This window comes from Panulirus ornatus, chromosome 43, assembly GCF_036320965.1.
Source record: "Panulirus ornatus isolate Po-2019 chromosome 43, ASM3632096v1, whole genome shotgun sequence".
NCBI classification, from domain to species: Eukaryota; Metazoa; Arthropoda; class Malacostraca; order Decapoda; family Palinuridae; genus Panulirus; species Panulirus ornatus.
Window position 1 is genome coordinate 16,702,229 of NC_092266.1, and position 26,651 is coordinate 16,728,879.

At 37.8% G+C, this 26,651-nt stretch overlaps 1 protein-coding gene and 1 long non-coding RNA gene across 3 annotated transcripts in view; one reads left to right on the forward strand and one right to left on the reverse strand.

The window, feature by feature from the left end:
* LOC139762345 (tyrosine-protein kinase transmembrane receptor Ror2-like) overlaps positions 1-18,192 on the forward strand; it is a 422,639-nt gene extending 404,447 nt beyond the window's left edge. For both annotated transcript variants that reach the window (XM_071687040.1, XM_071687041.1), the window contains 7 exons: positions 1,154-1,347; positions 3,237-3,380; positions 8,680-8,812; positions 9,963-10,205; positions 11,710-11,900; positions 14,320-14,475; positions 15,612-18,192. In XM_071687040.1, coding sequence (XP_071543141.1) covers positions 1,154-1,347; positions 3,237-3,380; positions 8,680-8,812; positions 9,963-10,205; positions 11,710-11,900; positions 14,320-14,475; positions 15,612-16,514 — 1,964 coding nt within the window. In that variant the 3' untranslated portion in view covers positions 16,515-18,192. The remainder of the gene's footprint in view (positions 1-1,153; positions 1,348-3,236; positions 3,381-8,679; positions 8,813-9,962; positions 10,206-11,709; positions 11,901-14,319; positions 14,476-15,611) is intronic.
* Positions 18,193-18,337: 145 nt separating this feature from the next.
* On the reverse strand, positions 18,338-26,597 carry LOC139762346 (uncharacterized). Its single transcript, XR_011715696.1, has 3 exons — positions 26,439-26,597; positions 25,935-26,098; positions 18,338-19,797 (listed from the first exon to the last, which is right to left on the reverse strand). It is a non-coding gene; the product is annotated as an uncharacterized lncRNA (long non-coding RNA).
* Positions 26,598-26,651: the final 54 nt, after the last annotated feature.

The window sequence follows — 26,651 nt, forward strand, 5'->3', positions numbered from 1 at the left end:
AGAAGTAGGTGGGATTATTAGATGGAAACATTAGGTAGAAGTAGTAGGTAGGAGCATTAGATAGATGTAGTTATTAGGAACATTAGGTAGGAGCCTCTGCAAATACTGCTAGACTTGCCCTCTGCCAGTGGCCTGTTGAGGGTGAGGCACTAAAGGCTGAGAAGTGGCACTGGAGCTCTTTAGGTATGAGGACTCTGCTGCCATGGCCACCCCTTTGAGGGAGTTCCAGTTGGAACAGGCATCAGAGATGTAAATAGATAGATATAATCAGTGTGTACGATGAAAGTAAAGCAAATGATGTCATCCCCTTTTATTTTCAACAAGTATTCAATAAAGTCTTGTATCAAAGATTATTCTATGATACAGACTTTGTCAAATGCTTGTGTATGGAATGGCTTGTGTATGGTTCCTGCTACCCTATTACTGGTATTTACTAACTCCAAAGTAAATGTAGTGGCCATTTCACTAAGTATGCAAGGAAAATTGAATTATAATCGGGAGTACAGGATGTAGGGCTATCACTCTTGAGGTGCTCAGGAAGATTGACTGTAGCCTGCATATGAAAAGAAAATTAATGAGGAAGGAGATTACACACCTCAGCAAATGTTTGACTTTTCTGAGACTGGGTTCTTTTCGAAAAGAAAGCAAGCCAGGGCATAAATCAGCAAGGAAGAAAGAAGCCAAACATTACTTACAACACTTCTCAGGAGGGAACGTTGAGGTTCATTTTAAGCAGAAGTCCTTGTTACTTTTTCATTGAGAAAATCTAAGTGCTGCATAAAGTCTGTATTATTAGTGATTTAACAGCAGCTGTTGAATCATACAATTCAGAGGATGATGTAGACAGCCTAGGTGTCCCTTCCTTTTCTCTGTAACCTTCGCTTCTCCGTATTCCACTCCACCACCACCTACAGCCTTCATTACTGTGTTTTTCATTGAATACCATTTGAAATAAGTGAGGAGTGTGATATTCTGTTTATAACGAAGTTGTTTCATGAATTATCATATTTAAGACTTGCAGCAGGTTTTCTGGGAAAGTAACTCAACACAAAGTTGGGGTGTATGTGTAACCAAGTAAGTTGTCATGAATTTGATGATTTAAAAATATTTCCAGGATGGATGTTAATATGAAATTTTTTTCAATTTTCTGCAGCTGTACGGCGGCCACTGGGTTACTGTGCACCATACAATGGAAGAGTATGTCGAGACCACCTTAGTGGGGAAGGATTAGTGTGGTACAACATAACTCCAGCAGATAAAGGAGGATGGTTGAATGAGCACATCACAAGAGAACTTTGGGGTGAAATGATCGATAATTTTCGTGAGCCATGCCGAACTGCTGCCGAGGTAAAATGGGAGAAAATATTTTGTACTGTTGTTTGATTTTATGTGCATGCCCATCTACTTTTTAATAGAAGAGAGAAATGATTTGAAGGAAGAGAAAATAGGTATTGAAGTGTATTATTTATAGGGAGTCTTAAAGCATATTGAAATATTAATTTATCTATATCACTCCAGTCATTTCTGAAACAGTTTAGGTTGGTCAGACCAGAAACTTTCAGAGCATACAATTATGGAATGTATAAAGACTGAATTTTCAAAATCCTAACAAAGAATCTGTCACGGCTGTCTTGTAACAAAAAGCATCTACAAGTACACAGTGAACATTTTTGAAGTAGAAATTCATGCATTGTATATTCTTGTAAGACATTTTCATAGAGTGTTAAAGTGGTATTAAAATTTTACTGAACTTTGCTGTTCATATCACAGACTTGCAGGTTAAAGAAAATTAAAGGATTTGCCTTCAGAAAAAATGTACAAAAGTGTGTTTGAATTAATGTTTTTCTCCATAAAGTGTACATTTAACATTTTTGGCCCATTTATTTTTGCACAAAATAGAAATCCATTATTTTTCTTTTGAATTGAGACAACCATTCATAGTTTCAAGAAAAATAGTATTTACTGGATTTGCCAATTCTAATTATACAAAAATATTCATAACTTTTATTAGTGCACAAAAAAGAATTCATATCATTACTTTTCTCATGAATTAAGCATTCATAGCTTAGAAAAAGTATTATTTAATGAACTGGCCTACCCCGAGTGCATGCAGTAGGGATGCAGCGTTGGTGTCACAGACACAGTTTCTTCCCAGAGAAGGTTCATGACCATCCAATATGGTCATTAGTGGGACACTGAGGCCTCCAGGCAATTCCAGTGACTCATCTTTTGTTTCTGTTAAGGTCTATGGCTAGCCAACAGAGCTCACAATGGGCATGGAATTCAACTTGTATGCATAGATTGATGCCAATAGCCCCCAACTATATGTGTCATTTCATGTATACTTAGCACCAAATAGTGTTTAGTACAATCATGATACCAGATTTGCCAATCAAGGAAGTAGATTTTAGTTGTAAAAAGAGACCATATGCCATTTCCAGGTGGCATGTTGGTTTTCTATGATCACAGCACCACTTATTTTTACACATTCAACAAAACTGTTTATGGAAAACTCTCATTGTAAATATTGTTTAATTTTGTCATCATGTAAACATTATTTTAAATTTAGCACTTGTATCACTCTTTAAAAACTGTAGGGTGAAAAGAGTAAAAACCTCAGAAGTCAAATTTTTTTTTTAAAAGGATGAATGCAAATGTAACAAAATAATGAAATGTAGAAAAACAGATGACAATCTCTGAGGGATAGGGTGACTTTAAGTGTACATAAAGGACCATTAGTTGATGCCACAGTGATGGATGAAGAGGCATCTTATATATCTGAAGAAAATACTGCTGATTCACCTCCCTGCTATATTATGGGATCAAACAACCAAAGTCACAGGCCATCAGATGCCATCAAGAAGAACTTAGTAACATGAGGTCATCAGGAAGAATTTCACACTTCAATATTTTTTTCCTCTTGTTGCATTGAGCTTTAATAATGAGTGATAATGTATATTTAGACGATGCCTGTATAAATTTTTGCAGCACTGTGAAAAAGTTGGCAGGATATCATGTTCTCTATAGGGTTAGAAGTTCATTAATGAAGTTATGGTATGATTTTCACTCCACCAAATAAAGTAAGCTGTTTTGTGATAACCTCATTTCAGTTTTGTTATTTACACTTTTCATATACGATACACAGTACACTTATTTCTTAATGATAAACTTCTTGTTGGTGATACATGTTAGCCATATATTGTTCAGTACCATTTTTTCTTTTGGTTCATTTTCAGAAACTTCTTTGTCATTATGCATTCCCTGAATGCCAACTAGAAGATGGTTACCAGGTGGGATTGCCTCTTTGCCATGAAGATTGCGTAGCTGTGCGTAACCTCTTCTGTGTTAATGAGTGGCTCTTGATAGAGCAGAATAAACAGGTAAGCATCTTGTTTCCTTGAAGGTGATTTCATTAAAGTAATGATATAGTGAACCTTTGCCAGTTTAACACAATAAAGGGAAGGGGCTTTTGAATTGGCCAAGTAGAAATATCAGGGGTTACCCTTGAATACACACCAAAATCTTCAGAACAGTACATAGAGGCAGCTCCCACATATGATAATGATAATAATGATTTTTCTTTTATATACTTTGTCGCTGTCTCCCACGTTAGTGAGGTAGTGCAAGGAAACAGATGAAAGAATGGCCCAACCAACCCACATACACATGTATGTTCATAAACGCCCACACACACACATATACATACCTATACATTTTAACGTATACATACATATACATACACAGACATATACATATATACACATGCACATATTCATACATGCTGCCTTCATCTATTCCTGCCGCCAGCCCGCCATACATGAAATGACACCCCCCTCCCCCCCATGCGCATGAGGTTGTGCTGGGAAAGGACAACAAAGGCCACATTCATCCACACTCAGACTCTAGCTGTCATGTGTAATGCACCAAAGCCACGTCCAGGCCCCACAAAACTTATATGCACATGTACATATATGCACATGTACATAGGTCATACATGCTGCTTTATTCATTCCCGTTGTCACCCCGCCACACATGAAATGACACCCCCCTTTCCCCCGCATGCATGTGAGGTAGTGCTAGGAAAAGACAACAAAGGCCACATTCATTCGCACTCAGTCTCTAGAAGTCATGTATAATGCACTGAAACCACAGCTCTCTTTCCACATCCAGGCCCCACAAAACTTTCCATGGATTACCCCAGACGTTTCACATGCCCTGGTTCAATCCATTGACAGCACGTCGATCCCAGTATACCACATCGTTCCAATTCACTCTATTCCTTGCGTGCCTTTCACCCTCCTGCATGTTCAGTCCCTGATTGCTCAAAATCTTTTTCACTCCACCCTTCCACCTCCAATTTGGTCTCCCACTTCTCCTCGTTCCCTCCAACTCTGACACATATTTCCTCTTTGTCAATCTTTCCTCACTCATTCTCTCCATGTGACCAAACCATTTCAATACAACCTTTCGTGCTCTCTCAACCACACTCTTTTTATTACCACACATCTCTCTAACCCTTTCATTACTTGATCAAACCACCTCACACCACATATTGTCCTCAAGCATCTCATTTCCAACACATCCACCCTTCCTCCACACAACCCTATCTATAACCCACGCCTTGCAACCGTATAACATTGTTGGAACCACTATTCCTTCAAAAATACCCATTTTTGCTTTCCAAGATAATGTTCTTGCCTTCCACACATTCTTCAACACTCCGAGAACCTTCGCCCCCTCCCCCACCCTGTGACTCACTTCCGCTTCCATGGTTCCATCCGCTGCCAAATCCACTCCCAGATATCTACAACACTTCACGTCCTCCAGTTTTTCTCCATTCAAACTTACCTCCCAATGGACTTGTCCCTCAACCCTACTGTACCTAATAACTGTGCTCTTATTCACATTTACTCTCGGCTTCCTTCTTTCACACACTTTACCAAACCCAGTCACCAGCTTCTGCAGTTTCTCACCTGAATCAGCCACCAGCGCTGTGTCATCAGCAAACAACAACTGACTCACTTCCCAAGCCCTCTCATCCACAACAGACTGCATACTTGCCCCTCTCTCCAAAACTCTTGCATTTCACCTCCCTAACAACCCCATCCATAAACAAATTAAACAACCATGGAGACATCACACACCCCTGCTGCAAACCGACATTCACTTGGAACCAATCACTTTCCTCTCTTCCTACTCGTACACATGCCCTACATCCTCGATAAAATTTTTTCACTGCTTCTAGCAACTTGCCTCCCGCACCATATACTCTTAATACCTTCCACATAGCATCTATCAACTCTATCATATGCCTTCTCCAGATCCATAAATGCTACATACAAATTCATTTGTTTTTCTAAATATTTCTCACATACATTCTTCAAAGCAAACACCTGATCCCCACATCCTCTACCTTTTCTGAAACCACACTGCTCTTCCCCAATCTGATGCTCCGTACATGCCTTTACTCTCTCAATCAATGCCCTCCCATGTAATTTCCCAGGAATACTCAACAAACTTATACCTCTGTAATTTGAACACTCACCTTTATCCCCTTTGCCTTTGTACAGTGGCACTATGTATGCATTCCGCCAATCCTCAGGCACTTCACCATGAGCCATACATACATTGAATATCCTCACCAACCAGTCAACAACAGTCACCCCCTTTTTTTAATAAATGATAATGATAATAATAATAATAGTAATATGTTTTAGAAGGAGGGTAACTAATAAAAGCAAGAGAACAAATGGGGACATCAGTGAAAGAGGCAAAAGGGGAAGTGATAACAGGCTTTGATGGTATGAAGAGGAGATGGAGTATTTGGAACTATTGTTGAATGTGTTTGATGACAGGTTGGCAAATGTAGGGTATTTGGGTCAGGGAGATATGCAAAGTGAAGACAGAAGAGATGATAAAAACCTTGAATAAGATGAAATGTGACACGGCAGCTGGAGTAAATGGTATTGCAGTTGAATTTCTCATGAAAAGGGGTGACTGTGTTGTTGACTGGTTAGTTAGGATTTTTTTTGTATGTATGGATCATGGTAAGGTACCAGAGGATTTGCAGAATGCATTTATATTGCCATTATAAAGATAAGGGGGACAAAGATGAATGATTGAATTACAGAGATATAAGTTTATTGAGTGTACTTGATAAGTTGTTTGGGAAAGTGGTGATTCAGAGGGTGGTGGCATACATAGAGCATCAGACTGGGAAGAACAGTGTGGTTTCAAGTGTGGTAGACTGTATGTGAATCAGGTCTTTGCATTGAAGGATGTGTTTGAGAAAAACTTTGAGAAACAAAGATTTGTATGTGGCATTTATGAATCTGGAGATACATACATTGAATATCCTCACCAACCAGTCAACAACAGTCACCCCCTTTTTTGATAAATAATAATGATAATGATAATAATAGTAATATGATTTAGAAGGAGGGTAACTAATAAAAACAAGAGAACAAATGGGGACATCAGTGAAAGAGGCAAAAGGGGAAGTGATAACAGGCTTTGATGGTATGAAGAGGAGATGGAGTATTTGGAACTATTGTTGAATGTGTTTGATGACAGGTTGGCAAATGTAGGGTATTTGGGTCAGGGAGATATGCAAAGTGAAGACAGAAGAGATGATAAAAACCTTGAATAAGATGAAACGTGACACGGCAGCTGGAGTAAATGGTATTGCAGTTGAATTTCTCATGAAAAGGGGTGACTGTGTTGTTGACTGGTTAGTTAGGATTTTTTTTTGAATGTATGGATCATGGTAAGGTACCTGAGGATTTGCAGAATGCATTTATATTGCCATTATAAAGATAAGGGGGACAAAGATGAATGATTGAATTACAGAGGTATAAGTTTATTGAGTGTACTTGGTAAGTTGTTTGGGAAAGTGGTGATTCAGAGGGTGGTGGCATACATAGAGCATCAGACTGGGAAGAACAGTGTGGTTTCAAGTGTGGTAGACAGTATGTGAATCAGGTCTTTGCATTGAAGGATGTGTATGAGAAAAACTTAGAGAAACAGAAAGATTTGTATGTGGCATTTATGAACCTGGAGAAAGCATAAAACAAGTGAGGGAGGAAAGCTGGTAGAAGCAGTGAGAATTTTTTATTAAGAGTAAGGCATGTGTTGAGTAGGTAGAGCAGAGGAGGAATGGTTTCAGGTGATGATGAGTCTATGGCACAAGTGTGTGACATCACAATGGCTGGCTGTTTAATATGTTTACAGATGGGATGGTGAGGGATGTAAATGCAAGGGTCTTGGAGAGAGGGGCTGGAATGCAGTCCGTAGGAGGTTAGGAGGTTTGGGAAGAAAGTCATTTGTATACTGATGACACAGCATTGGTGGAAGATTCGATTGAGAAACTGCAAAAGTTAGTGTTTAAGTTTTGGAGTGCGTGTGAAAGGAGAAAGTTGAAAGTAAATGTGAATAAAAGCAAGGTTATCGGGTTTAGCAGTGCAGAGAGAGAGAGAGGTTAGCTGGGGCATGAGTTTGAATGGAGAATACTTAGAGGAAGTTGGTGTTTTAGATACCTAGGAGTAGGCATGGCAACAAATGGAACCATGGAAGCTGAGGTGAGCCATAAGGTTGTTTATAGGGTCAGGTTTTTGGAAGTATTGAGGAACGTGTGCTATCTGGGAGGGCGAAAATGGGAATGTTTGAAATAATAGTAGTCCTGACAGTGATCTATGGATATAAGTTATGATCTGTAGATGAAAATGTATGAAGAAGAGTTTATGTATTGGAAATTAAATGTTTGAGAACAAACTGTAGTGTTAGGAGGGTTGAGTGTCAGGAAAATTAGGGTAAGAGATAGTTGTTGTAAAAAAAAAAGAGTATGGCTGAGAGAGCTGAAGAGAATTTGCTGAAATGAATTGGAAATATGTGGTAAGAATGAGTGAGGAGAGAAGGACAAAGAGAAAATATGAGCCAGAAGTGGGGGTCTACGAGAAAGGAGAGACCAAACCGGAAATGGAAGGATGGAGTGAAGATCTTGAGTGAATTGAGCACTGTGATATATGCTGTCAGTAGACTGAACCAGGACATGTGAAGTAGCAGTGGGAAACCATGGAGAAGTCTTTGGGGCCTGCTTGTGGATAGGGGGCTGTAGTTTTAGTACATTACTGATGTTAACTAGAGAATGGATGTGGGTAAATGAGGCCCTTTTTTCGTATGTTCCTGGCACTACCTCACTAAGATTGAAAATGGCAAACAGTATGAGAAAATGAATGAATATATGTATGTGTTACCAGACTCCACCTGCAAGAAGTTCAACCTTAATTGAGAAGTCACCTATGGCGAGGCTGTATCATTGGGCACACCCTCAGAGAATTTTCACTCTAAAGGAGTCCACATTTGCCGGTTATGAAATAGATAAAATGAATAAATATACACTGTACATACAATAGTATAGAAAAATATATAGTTTATAAATCTCCTTTTACATCTTGCTGTAATTGATTTTGGTGGTAGACCACTCACTATATATTAGTGTTATTATGAATACATGTAATGCTGTGTATTTTTCTTTAAATTTATGTATGTGACTGAAAGTGCATTAGATTAAGCTAAAATGTTTGATCCTGAAGAAAAATTTACATAATGAATAATTTTCCAAGTATTGATGTCAGTCATATTTTGAAGTCTGGGTAACCAAAGGCAATTATTTTTTTTCAGGAAAATCGAGTGTTCAAATCACGAAATCATTTTCGCTTGCCAGACTGTGATGCACTGGAGAGACATGGTAATGGTTCTCGTCGTGTATGTTCACACATTGGCCTTACGACTGTGGATGAAGATCAGGTTACACGTAAGGTCTCCTTTTTCATAAACATTGTCAGTACTCTAAAAGCTACTTTCTTGTTAGCTGAAGGTTAAATTATAATAGAATGACATGTCCATGCTGTTCCATTATGGACTTTTATTGAATTAAGATACTATTAGTGAGAAAATAAAACCTATAGTTTTGCATTGAGAGGATACACTCCATTCATTCACCACATTCTGCATTTGCAGTCTCAGATTTTAGATTATTCCATTCTTCCACTACTCTTACTTTAGAAAGATTATATCTTCCCAAGCTGATTTCAAAGAACTTTTCAATTTGATTCCAAGACTCAGAAATTGCATTCATGTCTTCCCTCATTCTTCTTTCATCCATTGTAGTCATATTGTAGTCTTACCTTTCTCTGAAACTTTGCTCCCCTTTTTAGGTACCTTGCATGTTGCCCTCCACTAGGGTTTAGAATAAGTGTTCTTTGAGTACATTGACTAAACTTGAGATACTGATCTGATATACGCTGTGAAAAGTTAAGTGAAATGAATTCCTTAATAATGAACAGAAAATGTACCTCTTCAGCAAAACTCTTATGTGGTATTCTGGTGGTAGATTGGGTACTATTGTCAAGTGAAATGAATTCCTTAATAATGAACAGAAAATGTACCTCTTCAGCAAAACTCTTATGTGGTATTCTGGTGGTAGATTGGGTACTATTGTCAATCCCTGATTCCCAGTCATACATTGATTTGTGAAGTTTGTTTCCTACCAGAATAAAGTCGATTCTGAGCCTTTTTTTTAACTGTCCCAACTGTATTGCTCTGCTTTTTTGTTAAGCAGAACTTCAACATCCATATACATTATCATCCCAGGAGCATGTCTATGCCCCTGTGTAAGTTGATGTGATCCTGTTCATTCCTTCTCATTATTTTTTTAATCATCCACCAACACATACAAGTATGATCCAAGTCCTGGCAGTCATTTGCATCAATGAAAAATTACATTAGGTGGTTTACCACTTATTACTTTAGCTTACTAAAAGAAGGCTTTGTTAATATGTATCCTCTTAGGGAATCGGTAAATATGCCCTGCTCTTATGAGGGGTAACGTGAAAAACCACATTCTAATATCACTTTTCATATGCATCTTATTATAAGTATGCAATGAAATTTTACTCCTCCAGATGACTGTCGGAAGGGACGTGGACGCTGGTATTTTGGAACTAAGAATATAACAAGCAATGGCATTCCCTGTCAACGTTGGGACTCCCAAGAACCACATAGTCACCATCGGCCTCCTGATGTGTTCCCAGAGGTGCAGAATGCTGAGAATTACTGCAGGAATGCAGGTGGTGAAGAACCTTACCCTTGGTGCTATACAACTGATCCTCTTGTTCGCTGGCAGCATTGTAGCATTCCTTTATGTGGTAAGTCATTTACTGTATGTAAGTAAAGTTACCCATTGAACAATTTGATTACCTTTTTTATATAGTATGTCTTTACCAGGTTAATTATTTCCAGCACATAAAGTTAAATAAGTTATCCTGTTAAGATCATGATAGCAGCTCACTAAGAACTCTAGCAGACTGTGTCAATTTTCATCCTACCGAGTGACTGCCAGGAAGTCAACTCCACTGCTGGTATACAGTAATGGCTACTGTATTATCACACATGGAGATAAGCTGTCTTCTTATGTCAGTAACAGCTAAAGTTTTCTGTCAGTTTAATATGCTTCCCATTTTCATAGGATACAAGAGGTACACATATCTTCAAACTAAACAAGGAAAATAGTGAATATTAGGAAAAACTCTGGTTAGCCCAACAATAAGATTACGGTGAAATTGATATTGAATACCCAGTCATGTTAAGTAAAACAAATTCATTTAGAACCTACCAGACACATTTACCACTCTCTTTCCATCCATATCACTTATTACTATCCTAAAGTGACTACAACCTTTCACACTTACCTCTTCTAGAAAATAATCAGACATCCCACCTGTTGCCCTTCTTGGTACATTCATATAAAACAGCCTCTCTACAGCATACCTGTCATTAAGTTCATAATCCAGTAATGCCCATTGACCTTTAACCCCACACACACATATAAGTATGCACCTTTTTTGATATAGTTATTCCCAGCTGCCAGTCCTTTTCAGCATAAAACTCAATAGTTTGTTCCCCATTTTAACTAATCCTTGGTGCTGTATGCCCCCTCATTATACATTCAGTTGCCAAGTCACCCACTCTCTTGTATCAAAAATTGCTGAAGCATCCACTCAGCTCTTTGAATACGGCCTTCTTTTTCTCATTCCTCTCACTACTAGATGCATAGGCACTAAGTCACACACCTCTCATAGCTCATGGTATGCTTTTATTCTTGCCCACATCAATCTCAAGCTGACTTCCTGACAGTCTGTAACATATTCCCACTCCTTCATCAGATGTGCCACCCCATTCTTTACTACTGTCTTCACACAAACTCCAGACCTTCCCTCACAGACATTCCCAAATGATTATTTCCTTTTTCTTGAGCTTAGTTTCACCAAGAGCCAGAACATCCAGATTTCTCTCCTTACACATTGCACCAATCTCATGCTTCTTGTCCTGGTTACAGCTGTGTGCATTCAGACTCTTCAACTTAAACCTTCAGGGAACCATCCTTGCATGGCTCTTCCATCTGTTCCTTCTTTAGGAAAGTATCAAAACAAGGAGGGGTGCTAGTGGAGTCTGCTTGGAAGTGGTAACACAGTGTGTGATATCACCTTTCACAAGTCTCTATTTTCATCAGTGAGTGAATAAGAATACATTGTCACAGAAAACCTTTTTACTGTAAAGGAGTTCACAATTCTCCCTTCAACATGAAGTGAGCCTTGTAAAAAAAAAAGCCTTAGATATATAGTATAATGATATGTGTAATTATCCTTTCAGGTGAAGAGACTAGTGATGGTGGAGGCATATATCTACCAGATGAAATACAAGAGAAAATGTTGCCCAGCCCCTGGCTGATATTAATTGCAGGAAGTGCTGGTTTAGGAGGACTCCTCCTTTTGGCCCTCAGTGCACTACTTATTCATAAATTAGTCCATGCTCGCCGTGGCTACTCATCTCCGAGTACGCAGGTAAGAAAATTTCTCATAACAGCATCATATATTGTAATATATACAGATATATATCTTTTTCATATTCTTTCATACTTGTTTGGTGATTCCCTCATTAGCTAGGTAGCATGTGGAACAGACAAAGGAGTGGCCTTATTTGGTCATATCCACTGTTTAATTCTCATGTACATTGCACTGAAAAACCAGAGCTCACTAACCACTGCCAGGCAGGATGCATCAAATCCAGGATAGGGCTTCAGTACTCTGGAGGGTCTTGTGGGTGCAGGCCCTTGGATGGAGGTACAAAGGTCCTTTCATATCAACAAAAAGGAACTGTTGGTCCCATTTTTTTCCTCTCAGAATGTGCTGAGTCAGGGTGCAGAATTTTGTTTATTTTGACAAAGACTGTGCCTGTCTGCCACCTAATAAAGTTTTTTTTTTTTTTTCCAAATCATTGCCTCTCTTAAGGGTTAGTGGAAAAAGATTCTCTCCCTGGCTAAATCCAAAGACCCTTTTCTTCTAGCTCTTTATCTCCAAAGAATATGCAGTGTCTAGACAGGTACCTTGTTCAGAACAGGTAGTGTCAAAATTAATGTCTTCTGGAAAGGAGACTTTTACTTGGATACAGTCCTTAGAAGTGGCATTCCAGATGGATCTATATACTACCAGAATCAGCACTTTACTTCCAGCTTCTGCATCTCCAGTTTTAGATGTGTGGGCAGTTGCAATAGACACTGTATCCTTTGATCAAAATTGTGGAACCATGTTCATCGTTTATTCTCTCAGTATGTCTGATAAAAGTATTCAAACTACATTTGGTTAATGACTACATTCTGCAAATTCTGAACTGCTGATGGTCTATAATTGGCCAGAGGCAGAAATGTACAAGCTACCACTGTCATGTTAGAGTTTTATTCACAAGAAATACTGAGGGTTGGAAGGTTTGAATCTTGATTTTCCTTGAGATGGCCCCAGAGAATCTCTCCACTGTCAACTTCCACCTTCTCATTACTGACTTTGCCAAACCTTGCTTTCATAAAAAGCTTCCAGTTCATTGTTCAAATTGATGTTACACTGTGACTTCTCGTCTCTTATAAATACTAAATTTTTACTTTTACTCATTCAATTTCAGTAGCATCATCCTGCAAATTTAGAGTACCCAATGCTTTCCTTTACTTACTTAACAGTGGAGCATCAACAGTATATAACTGCTGTGGTAACTGACATTGTTTCACAGTGATTTACCTTTTCACTGCTATCACCCAGCTTACCTTTGTTTCATACAGTGCCCCATCCATGAAAACATTAAATACTTATGATGATGTCACACAGCCTTGATGCACTCCTGTATTTATAATATACAACTCCCTTACACTTACACTACCTCTTTCACTGTCATATTCTCTTCTGTGATGAAAGCTCTTCAATGCATTTAAAGTTTTCCATGAACACCTTGTAGTGACACCACAGAAAGCTTTCTTATTTTCATCATATACTTTTTATCACTGTATTTACTAATTCCATATAATTGATGTGAACATCTTTCCTAATATCACCTTTCACTTGAACTATGAAGGATTTGGAAAGATTGCAAGGAAAAATAAAGTTTTCAAGTGCCTGACAATTGAACAAAACAGTAATTGCCCTGCTGCATAAAGGTAAAGGGAGGTAAAAAATATTATTTTCAAAATTACAGAAGAATGTTTTTGAGCTCACTTAACGAAGTGTATAGTAGGATAGTGCATGACTGTGGTAAGAGTATTAGTGAACTACTTTGTCACTTTCAGTCTTTTTAAATCTGTACCCTCACATCTCAGGAAGTTTCTTTCTTGATCATTACCAAATGTAGGAATCCTCAGATGAGCGTCTCTTTTAGGAAACCAATTATGGAGGATCCTTCGTGCTTGTCACTGCAGAAATAAATTTGGATAATGGAGGCATTCTGAAAGATTAAAATCGATGTTTTAGTCATAAAATATTATTGTGAATCATTTTTTTATGCTACCATGAACAATATGAGAAATAATCTTCCCCAATAGGCTAGCATGAACAGAAACTGAGAGCGAGGCCCTTTCTTGCCTCTGTACATTTCTTCTCTTGATCACAAAGACTGAAGAAAAGTTTTAATAGATGCCAGATAGATCATGCTATGTAAGGTTGTGTATACTTTTGACAGTTTATTACTCCAACTTCCCTAATGAGAGGAGTACTCAGTAACTGCAGTATCTTTAAAGATATTTCCAAGAAATAAATCAAGTGTGGCATATTTCCACAAATACAGGACACAATACACAACCCACTTATTTATTCACATCATTAGGGCCTCAGGTCATGGAACTAGTTGCTGTGTAGCCAGGACTGTTTGCATTTTTATTGTAGTGTACTGTTCTATCCTTTTAGTGTTGAGGAATTAATCACTTCCATTTGTTGTAATTATCAGGAGGCTGATATAGACTTGACAAAGCTCCCCCGTAATTCTGCCTACCACCAGACTTGTGCTCAGCTCAACCCAAAATTGGAGAAATTACAATATGACCGTAACAGTATCATCTACATCCGTGATCTAGGGCAGGGTGCCTTTGGCCGGGTATTTCAGGTGAGAAAGAATGCCTTTCCCAATTTTTTTCTATTGCCAGTTTATAATTTTGGGTTAAGTTAACTAATGATATTTTACCTTTTAATCCTTCATTTTCATCACTGAAAATCTTTTTCATTATATTATGATACTTTGTGTAACATAGAAGACTTTCAGTGGATCATTGCATTGAATTTAGTCCACTGTAGGATTTTAAATATCTAAGCATGTCAGAGGTAAAAATAATAGTCTTCATTCTTTGCAAGGTGTTTGTAGCATTAATTTTTTGCAGTTTTCTTTGTGGCAGTTTTACTGTATTTATTAAAAGGTTTCCATCTTCAAGTTAATTTTTTGAGTTCTTTTACATTGAAGGTGCACCTGATTCCAGAAATCAAAGAATACTTTTCCAATGTTTTTTCAGCACTTTGATACTGCAGTTTTCTGAACATGAAATGGCAAATTACATAGTAGCAGTAAGTATTACCATGGTATAAGTTCATGTAAAAATGAATGCATCCTTCAAGAACGGTGAACTGCTGATTGATAGACTTGTGTTACTTCTCTGCAGGAAATTAAAAATGTAGATGTAGGATATGTATGTTTCTGGAAAAGCCGTGTACATATTTGGCACTCATTTCTCTGCAACAGCAGTAGACCCCTTCCTTGGCTGCTTAGCAACCACAAACCTTTTGCACATAGCAAAAATACTTTCAGTAAAATCTCACCTCAATACATTCAGCACTCCGTTCTTTGCAACAGCCCTAGACTCCTTCCACACAAATCATTCTAACACCAGCCATTAGCCCATACATGTACATATATATATATACATTATACATATCAACATATACAAATATACATGCAGAATAATATGATAATAATAATATAGTATAGATATAATATATAAATATAGATAAGTGGAAAGTCATCTTTGGGGAGGCTGTATAATTGAGATTACAGTCTTGTCTAAAAACTTCTCACTTTAAAGGACTCTTCTTTCCTGCAAGTGGAACTAGTGCAGCCTTGAGATGCAGGAGCCCATAGATAGGTCCTGGGTAACCACATTTATCTACTTCTGTATCGTATATCATAGTTACCTGTACTTTTTATTGAAGCAGTTACTTAATAAGTAATTGTACCTCATATCTTAATTGCAGGGGAAAGCACCTGGTTTAGTGTCTGGAGAAGAGTTGACAATGGTGGCAGTTAAAGTACTGAAGGAAGAAGCATCAGAAGATATGCTTGGAGATTTTGAACGTGAAGCTTGCATTCTTGCAGAGTTTGACCATCCTAATATTGTAAGATTGCTTGGAGTGTGTGCTGTAGGGCGTCCCATGTGTCTTCTCTTTGAATACATGGGTCGTGGGGATCTCAATGAGTTCCTCAGGTCATGTTCCCCAACCAACTATATTGTGCGTTCCTCTAATGGAGACACATTTAGTGACACCAAGCTGTCATATAAGGACATGCTTTGGATTGCAACACAGATTGCTGCTGGCATGGTTTATCTTTCGAACCGTAAGTTTGTTCATCGAGATTTGGCAACTAGAAATTGTCTTATTGGTGATGACATGACAGTTAAGATTGCAGACTTTGGTCTGTCACAAAAGATCTATATTGCAGACTACTACCGAGGCGATGACAGTGATGCCATTCCTATTCGTTGGATGCCCTTAGAGAGCATTTTGTACAACAAATATACAGTTGAGAGTGATGTATGGGCTTTTGGGGTTTGTTTATGGGAAATATTTTCTTTTGCATTGCAACCATATTATGGGATGACTCATGAACAGGTTGTGTGTTTCTTGAAAGAAGGGGGAATTCTATCATGCCCTGACCACTGTCCACCAGAAGCATATTCAGTTTTAACTTGGTGCTGGCAGCGGCGTGCCCATGACCGCCCTTCATTTCTCGTCTTACACCAAGCATTAATGGACCTGTCTGCTGGTCGACCTGTAATAGTACCTACTCCTCCACCAAGTTCAGCCACACCAGGTTCAGCCCCCGCAACTCCCCGCCCATGTTCTTGTGCACCTGAGCCTTCTGTTCACCACACATAAAACTACACACTTATGGATACATATTTCTTTTAAAATATTGATTGTTTTATAATTTTTAGTAAAACATGAAAAGCAATAGTTAGACAGCCGCTATTTTTCTAAATGGATATCAGTAAGGTTGACAATATTGCAATAGTTTTATCATATGGGTTAAGACACTTGTGCCATTCAACATTTACATTCTGTTTATTTACCTATGTTAACTGGAATAATGTATGCTAGGCCAATTCGGTTATGAGATTTTTGAGCCGGAGGATTTCTCTCTCAACCAAAATAACTCCCTTATACAGTGTGTTTTGGCCTCAGTGGTAACGTTTTGTGGTTTTATGAAATAATATGCATTTAACCTCTGATAAACAAAAATGTATTTTCAGATGAATTGGCATCTTTTATTCTTGTTTAATCAAAGTATCCCTCCCTAAACAAGAAAAATTTCCTAATCCATTTGTCATAAGGGTTTGGTTGAGAGGTATAATTGATTACAAGTCTTTAATCGGCAACTCAGATATTGTATAAACATTTGAGGTACTAGTAGTTCTCCATTTTCACAGCAGTAACTTATTTATGACAAATTGTGTGGTGAAGTGTTTATGTTGATTTGTAATTTGTATCTTGAATATAAGGTCATGAAGACTAATGATTAATGGGGAAATATTTGAAATGCAAAGTGAGTGTTGTTAGGATCAGAGTATGCAATTTCTTTAAAGCCTTCCTGTGACAAGTTAGAGTTGCATGTTTGATGTCTAAATATTTTGCATTCAGAAATTATTCCAAAAGTAGTTTGTTACATGAACTTAATACTCTATGCATATAGCCATTAATATCATAAATGTAACTGAACTAAACGTTATTAGCAACTGTTTTCCATACTTGAATTTTAGTGGGCAAGTCCAGTAAGACATCAGGTGCCAGTGATGTCTTTTTAATATCCGAACCAAACTTTTGCCTTGGTAACAAATATTGTTTGTTCAAAAAAAAAAGTTTTAGAAGTGTTCCTTTTTAGTTTAGTGAACATCAAAACAAGAAGAATCCAGTCAGTGATGCATGGTATTAATTTTTTTTTTCATTGTACTGAAGCCATAGAATATTAAGGAGACACATGTATTGCAAACAGTCGAAAATTCAGGAGCATGAAATTGAAGTAAAGATAAGGTTCCTTTAAAATCAACTGTGTGTGCAACAGTGCTACATGCTGTTTAGTCTGTAATAGTCAAATATTCATAATTTCATAATATGGTTACATATATTTGGTCATACAGAGGACGATGGAAGGATTTAAGGGTTTATTACAATGTGACCAGAGAAAAATGGACATTGTGATTTGGTCTTCATGCAGTTAGCAGAATCAGGGTACAGAAAATTTTAAGTTGAAAAGTCATTCTTGCCTTTAAACTTGTATTATTTATATTAGTAGTAAAATATGTATTAAAGTTGATTAATTTAGTGTTTGCAGCCACATCTGAATAGGAAGATGAAAAGTGCACGTATACTCTGTTGAGGGATGATTTTCCCATGTGCATATCCATTCAGGAAGCTTAAATTTCAGCATCATTTGATGTAAAATGTAGGCAGCATTTTAGTAGCCAGGATAGCATTTTGTAATGGAAACACTGTAAACTTTGGAAAGCACTGGTTGCATTGTTACACCAAAGTTTACATTTTGCCAAATGAAATCACATTATATATAAAATTTTATATCTGGTTCCCCACCTCTGCTTATCGTTTTTAGACAAATATTGATATTTTTATATAATATTTTTTCCTGATATTTCAGAAAGAATCTATTTATCACATTTGCTTTATGGTTTAGGGATTATCCATCTTATAAAGTTCATTAGAAAGCGAATTTACATAAAATACCAGATGTTATATTATCAGTTGTTCTTGTAATGATAGAAAATTGTGATTTTTTTTTTGTTGATTAAAGAAGCGGTGATTTGTTTTATTATTCCATGTAGTTCTGTTTAGTATAACTCAAAATCCAGATAACTAGGGTATTCCAAATTCATACATCTGAAAGAAATATTATTTCTCCGATGAGAGAATAAAGAAAAAAGGTGCATTTGAAATTAAATTTGAGACAAGTTCACAGTGGTCTGCAAGTAGCATACTAATAGTCACCATATCAGTATTATAGTCCAGGGTATCAGTATGAGGTTGTGATTGGAAATTACTAATGCAGAGAATCTCCTGTTTGTAAATCATACTTCTAGGTGAGGGAATATTCAATAACTAGTCATTTTTTGCTCTATACAGATTCAGCTGCTAAGTGGAATGATGCATCAGTCTTTTGCTTTCATTCTGATTCATAATTCACAGGGAACAAATTTAAAAAAAAATTTGGGGTGCCTCAGATTTTAGACATGATTCTAGGTATATTCACACCACTGAATAAGATTATGACCATTTCCTTCTAGCAGCAGCTCTAGTTTTTGAGATAATGCATTTATCAATAAATGTACCTCTCATGAGCATAGATACTTCTAAGCAGAGCTTAAAATGTGTGCTTCTACACAATGGCAACAAATATGGATCAATCCCAATTGGTCACTCAACTAAGATGACAACAGCAGGAAGCAATCACCCTGGTCTTGCAGAAGATATACCATGATCAATTGCTAAGCTGTATGGATCTTAAGATAACTTCTCTCCAGGGTCAGCAGAGTGGATACACCAAGTCTCCCTGCTTTGTCTCTGGGATAGTAGAGCTAAGGATGAGCAGTGGGTGAGAAAACAATGGCCTCTGAGAGAAAGCATGGTGGTTGGAGAAAAGAATGTAATTGCAGAACCCTTGGTTGACAGAGATAATACCACTGCACAGCAATCTAGGTTTACTGAAACAGTCTGTGAAGGCTTTGAACAAAGAAGGGACTGCTTTGACTACATATGCAGAAAATTTCCAGTGCTGAGGGTGGGTATTTTCGATGGGCTGCAAATCAGGGAACTCATGAAAGACTTGCATTTCAGAGATTCAGTGGACAATGCTGAGGCAGATGCATGGTCTTTGTTCTCTCTGGTTGTAATGAATTTTCTTTGGAACCATAAAGCAGAGAACTACTCTGAACTAGTGGAAAAAATATGTTCTTTCTGTCAACTTGGCTGTAAAATGAGCATCAAAGTGCATTACCTCCACAGCCACTTGGACCATTTCCCAAACAACCTTGGTGACAAGGAACAGGGTGAATGATTCCACCAAGATTCTAGAACCATGAAGGAAGATGCTGGGGTTGGCATATTACTGCTGGACCATTCAATATGATTGTCCTGGGGCAACTCACCACATCTGAAATGTGAGATGAGTAAATGAACATTGTATCATACGACTTTCTATGCTTGTTTCACCATTATCTGATTCTATGGATGTAATTTAATCATAAACAAATTGAACTTGTATGAAGCAATTTTTTTTATCAAAAAGGCAACAAATTCATGATTTGTAGTTATCAATCCTTGTGCCTGATTGGTTGTATGCATTACAATTAGGGGTATATCTCAATAGCCAGAGCTGACTGAGAAAAACTGATATATTTAGAATCAGCAACCAAAATTTATCTAAAAAGTCTAATATCTGGGGCAACCTTATAATCTTTTACTGGTAACTCTGGTATAAATACATTGCAAGTTATTTTGTAATTGTTACTGGGATATAGAGAACTGATTTACTGTAACAGCATCCTTTGGACAGCAGGTTTTAATGTCATGTTCATAATATAATTTTTTAATGGATTAGTAAACTAGTCAAACTAAAGTGCTTTACTATAAATGTATATTTTTCATGAGGCAGAGAGTAGGTTTTAGTTCATTCTATAATTCAGTTCCACTTTAATGTAATCATAAGATGTTTTTGCAGGGACTAAATTTATTCAGTGGTATCAAAGTGTGTCTGAAATCTATATGTAAGTAACTATTGCTTAGTAATACTTTCCTGAACACAATACATTGTGAAAAAATCCACGCCATTTTTTTGGGTGTTGTGGAGGTAACTGGATTTCTTCTACAACTGTAGATCTGCAGTGCAAATAAGTGTGAGCATGTGTATATGTGAGTGATAGGCCAGTACTGTTTGTACAGTATGCTTGTATTATGACTCGTGTAATGGCCATGACTGTATATAAATGATTCATCTTGATCTTTAGTGATGTCAGTGTCCAACTGCCATAAGACTTCATTCTTGCAGATACACTTTGGTGCTTCCCAGAGCTGGCTTGTGGGATGTATTAAAGACACATGTCATATCTGCTATATAGCAGTGCCATGAATACAGTCATTTAGCTTTAAGGTCTGTATTCATGGAAAGTCAGTGATGCAGCTTTATCTTCTACAGTATACTATGAACAAATGTAATTTCTAAGTCTGGCTTGTAAAGCACAATATGTTTCTATTCATTTGATATTTGTAATACATGTATTTGTACATAAGTTGTTTCATTGAACTTGTATCATCAATTAATGATAGATCTGGTTTGAAAGGCACCTATGAAAGTTTGCATGTAAGTTTACAGACCAAGTCTGTTATGAATTACTGGAAGTGAATTACCATAGATCTCATTTGAAACTGAGTTTTCCCTGATCATATGTACAAACTACTGATCAGACTGAAATATTTTTATATGCATATTTATTTGTGCAAATTCATAAATGTTTTTTAACATTTCACTGATGTAATAATAAATATCCCTTTGGATGTTAAATCACCTCATTTTAAGTGAAGTGTTTTATGTAAAATTTGTCAAAAGACAATGTGAATTCTTGTTGACTGGAATGAGTTGTCATCATGAAAAACATGACCATATGGGTTAGAGAATTATTTTTAAAATGTAATTTGTACATTTAGATTAACTGATTTTGTCCCCAATTATGCACGCTTGATTTGCATGAATTACATAAGGCAGTGTGTGTTTATATACAGCCAAAATATGAAATACCTTCAGCTTGTAATTACTGATGTGGAGTTTGGCATATAATCTACAGTTTGAGAAAGTGAATTTGGCTCCCTAGTCAAAAACTAACTGCAAGTGATCTTAATGATCCATTCACAAGAGTGAAGTTCTTTTAAAAAAAAAAGTGAGGTTCTGTCTTGTACTGAATACAGTATCAGCTACTACAACCAAAGATGTCCTAGAAGAGATTCCTTTATATTTGAAGAAAAAAAAATAATAAAAGGTAAACCTAGTCGTATACTAATATTTATTTCTGCTCCACAGTATATAAAGTGTCTTCCCATAGTATAACTGCATGTATGCTTTGCCTTGATTATGTAAATTAATTATCCATAGGAATATCGTAATTAAAATGGCTGTATAGTATTTTATGACATTAAAGGCCCATTTTTCAAAAGTCATTCAGCAGGGCAACAAGATTATCTACCAATTGTCTGACTGATTGAATTGAATTCCAAACATTTGTGCATATTCACAAAACCTTTTTTACAATCTTTATAAGGCTTGGTTCTGTAATGACATTCCAACCCTAAGCAATACAATATTTAAATAGAATGCTTTATTAGTTTATCCTTTAAAGCACGTATTCCACATTCATCTGTTCAAGCAGTGAATTTTTTTTTTCCTGATAGCCATTCATCACAATTCCAGGCTTTTCTCCTCCTAGAGGCAAATCTTTTGACAGCATTTCTGAAGAATTCTTTATCTAAGGAATACATCTTCTCAATGTGCACACCATGCATTGCAAGGTAGGCGAACAGACGATCATACCTCTCCTCTTGACTCCAACAGGGCCCTTATGACCAAAATAATATACTCCTATGTTCGTATATGCAAGCTTAACCACAGGGCCTTAATCATCTGGTAACTTAGCCATCTCCTTACAGGTCAAAATACATCTTCAACTCTCTTTTGATCAAGGGACAAGCCTTATGGATCCGCTAGTTTTACTGCAAAAGCGGCATCACATATTCCCAGTCTGAGTGCTTCAACTCAATTTTGTGGAAATGTATTATGGTCATGGTTATGTGATAGTACCTTGGTAGAATCACTTATTGTTTTGCCTAATTGGACAATGGGACAATTGGAAGTTGTCCTCTTACCCTCAGAAGGCTGTCAAGGTTCATAAATGGATCTAAATTATAAATTGGACCATCCTTCAGGAAGACCCCATACCCTTTGTCCAGACCAGTGGTTTATCTTAAAGTTGGGGGCATACCCCCAGAAGGGGTTGCCAGAAAATTCAAAGAGGGAGGCTGAGCAGTCAGGGAGAAAAGTTCGGTTGGAAAGTGAAACTAAACTCCAGGATGCATCATCTAGATTAGCCATGGTATCTACATAACTCCACTTCCTGGGAGAGGAACCATCAAGGATCGTCACAACTCTGTTGGCTACAAATATCTGGAGCCTTTTGGTTCAATTTCTGATGTGCTATTCATAAATCACACTGTTAGTCCAGAAAGCTGACTCTTGCAATTCCAATTTCAGCTACATGTGCAGTATGCTGTCCACTTGGCCAGTACTTCTGCTGAGAGCACAAGTCTAGGAATCATGGGCATAATCATGTCACCACTAGATTCAGCTGTCCTCAGGCCACAGAGAATTTTCTCTTTTGCATCTACAATTTTGAGGTAGGAAACTAAGCCATAAGCATCCTAAGAGGTATCACAAAAGTGATGTAACTGACTCAAATCACTATTCATTATGCAGATCTTCGAGCTCCTCCACTCTATTGCTAATTGGAATGTCAAAAACCTACTTACTGTAGCTAACTCATTTGGTAAGATGAAAACCTCCATTTGACAGTAAAAGTAACTGACACAGATGATCCACTATTCTAATAGCCTTGTCCATGCTACCAAAAGATTTCAGGTAGTCTACAGCATAAAAATTTCTCCACTACAGACCTTGTCACCTCTGGGTTCAAGCTACTGTAATCCTAAGCTGTGCAGTGAAAAACAAAGGCTACACAACTGGGACTCCTGTACACCTGCTAAGATATGTACAGTTATCCTGTACACCTACTGGTTTTATCCAATAACCCCTAGAGGCTATTACAGAAACCTGAGTGCATCCCATTGTCATGAGACCTTTAATTGGTAGAACACTACCTCTATATCCTCCATCACCATAAATTTATGCTGTCTGAATCTTATTAGTACACCAGTTAACTAATTCATCAAGTACGGCCCATGAAAGGACTTAATCTGATGTTCCTCCCTACTTGGCTGCACAATCAAATCGAATGTGAATTTTTTTCCAGTTCATTTGGGTTCACCACATTACAATACAGAATTAATATACCAGATCCTCCCTAGAAGTGCTCCAATTTCTCTTTCTGGGATTGGTTCTACATATCCTTTAGCAAAAAGATTTTCCATCTCTTCCTTGTATTCCTGATGTAGTTCAGGATTTCCAATTAGACACATTTCCAACAAATATGACAACTTCTCAGCCATGTTATGGATCCAAGTGGGTCAGAATTAAATGGTAGATCCAGATGATGATGCCCTTTGACCAAACTGATGGATCAGTCCCAAGTCTGCAACACTAATTATTCAGCAGCAGTTATAGTTGATCCTCTGCTAAGGCTTGACTGAAATCATTTCCAAAATTGCTCCACTTGGGCCTCTAAGCTATGGTGCTGGCAAAGCATGGACAGATTACATGCTGCATTTCCACTACTGACTCCACCACCCATTGGCCATTTAGGGTACAGCTCAATACAATACAGGTGGCATAAGGCTCATCATCCTCTCCTCGTCTTAATTTCAAGGGTTTGAAGAATGAAGAGTGTCTTGCCCCAATTACGATACAGACACCTACACTATTCATTCAGCCCCCTTAGGTGATCTCACTATTGTGCATCATCTGGGCCTACTATACTGTCCCTTATGTCTGAAGTTTTCAATTGCAAAACCCTTTGCTAACAGAATGACAGCTCCTGTCCTTTCCGACATTAAAACTAGCCACTACTATGGCCACTTCACAAATCTCCGACTCTTGGCCAGAGTTCAAAGTCTCCAGTGACTTGAGGGCCCTCCAAACCAAGCTGATCTGCAAAGGCCTTGTTACAGAAAGTTTTGTTAATTCCAAGGTCTAGCATGGCAATTGTTTTGACCCATTTGTGCACTCTCCAGAGGATGGCTGACATGCAAAGCTTCAAGGTCTAGCTGCCTGTTCCTCACCTAAAGATGTTGGGTGACTGTCCCTGGGGCAAGACCCTTTACCAGCAATCTGAAATGCAGCCAGTCTGATTGTTTCATCTTGCACCACTGTATATAGCAAGTACCCTCCTTCCAACAGTTACGTGACTTACCACAATGACAACCCATGTTTGGCCTGACAGAAATAGCAACTCAGCTCGGGCTTAGCCTTCCTCGCTATGGATAACTTGATAAAAGCTGGCTTGTTTGGCAATGGAATCATGGAACCATTAGTTTCACCGATAGTGCCTGCAACTTCCACATTAAACTTCATTCCCTTACTCTTAGGATTTCCTACACCTCACACACCCTTTGTTTTAAATTTCCCACTGCTTATTTCACAAACTAGGTCATACCTTCTACATGCAGTTTCCTCACGAAAATCAGCCAAATGTATGATACTTTAGTACTTCGCATCCATATCTACTACCTGCATTGCCTTATCCAACCATCTTTCCAGTAGTTGCATAAGTAACTTAGCAACTATCTTAGCCATTATAGCTTTGTTATTCACTTTGTAAAGAATCTGCACGACTTGCAGCATCTAAATACAATTATGCACATCATAAACAAGGTCACATAGAACTTCATGATCTAAAGGTTTATGATCAAGGCTTCCACCTTTCCATTATTATGGAACTAGAATCAAATCTTTTCCTCAACAGTTCCTGTGTTTTAGGATAGCCTACCTTGGGACTCATCATTGCACAGCACTCAATGGCCTTATAAGCTTTCCCAGTACAGTATTTCCTACACGTTGGTTGAATGCTTGCAGGAATGCCCAGTACTTAATTGGGTTGCCATCAATCTTACCCAACCCAACCTTGGGAAGTTCAAATATGTCTGTAAAGTGCCTTTGCTGATGATGAAGCAATATCCAAGCATTATTAAGAACAGAAACTGTTTCAAAAGACCCTTGTCCAATAGCATCTTAAAGTGTGAAATGGTTAGCTTGCATATTTTATCATCCTGAACCAATTTGTTCCACTGAGACTTATTAATCACAGGTGTGCGTGCTATCTCACCTGAAGGCTTATTCTGAAGCCAGTCATCTGAATGCATTACTTCTGAGCCTTGTACATGGTTTTGCTCAACCCAGATGGCCTGAGACAGTGAATAAGGCTCAACCCCCTAGACCCAGGTACGGCAACACAAACCATTCAGGAGCTTCTGAATCTAACACTGACCTACAGACAAGACTAGAAGGCACATCTCTACGGACTTTGAATTGAAATTCATTACTTATTCTATATTTTGACTGGCACTCTTACTAACCTGGGGCATGGAAGCCATACCCTGTCGCACCGAACAGTCCTGTCTGGCAGCTGCACTGCATATCTTTCCAAAGTCCATCTTCTGCTTCCTGTGATTCTGCCATACTTGCTTCTACAACTAATGAAGACTCTTTATTCTTCCTGACTCCAAGATCTCATCTTCATCTGGCAAGACATAAATGTTCATAGCATCATCTGTAGAAGCAAATGACTCACTATTCTGGTTCTCTGCAGTAACTCCAGCATGGGAGGGATTAATCATGAACCTAGCCCTGTGTGGTGCAGTGCACGTTACCCTATTCATGGCACCACTACCAGCCTGACTCACTGTGTCTTTAAGGCTGGCATCATCATGTACACATTGCTAGCTAGCTGGTATACCAATTTTCTACAATATTGAACTATATCTTTTACTTTCTGTGAATGCTTCATAGGATCTTTGAGCATGTCTTAAAAATGCCTGATAATCATCATTTTTCTCACACAGAACATCAAGATTACCAACCTCATTATTTATTTTGAGTATATCAGTATCGCTCAAAGCAACCATCTTCTCAGCTGGCTACTTCTATGTGTGACAGCGCCCACATTTCGACAAGCATGACTTCAGTAGCATCTGGCTTCACAATGAAGAAGATATCCACCTTTTCTGAAAAAAAATGTACTGGCAATCATTAAATCTGTAACAGGTCACCATTATACATATAAACTTCAACAA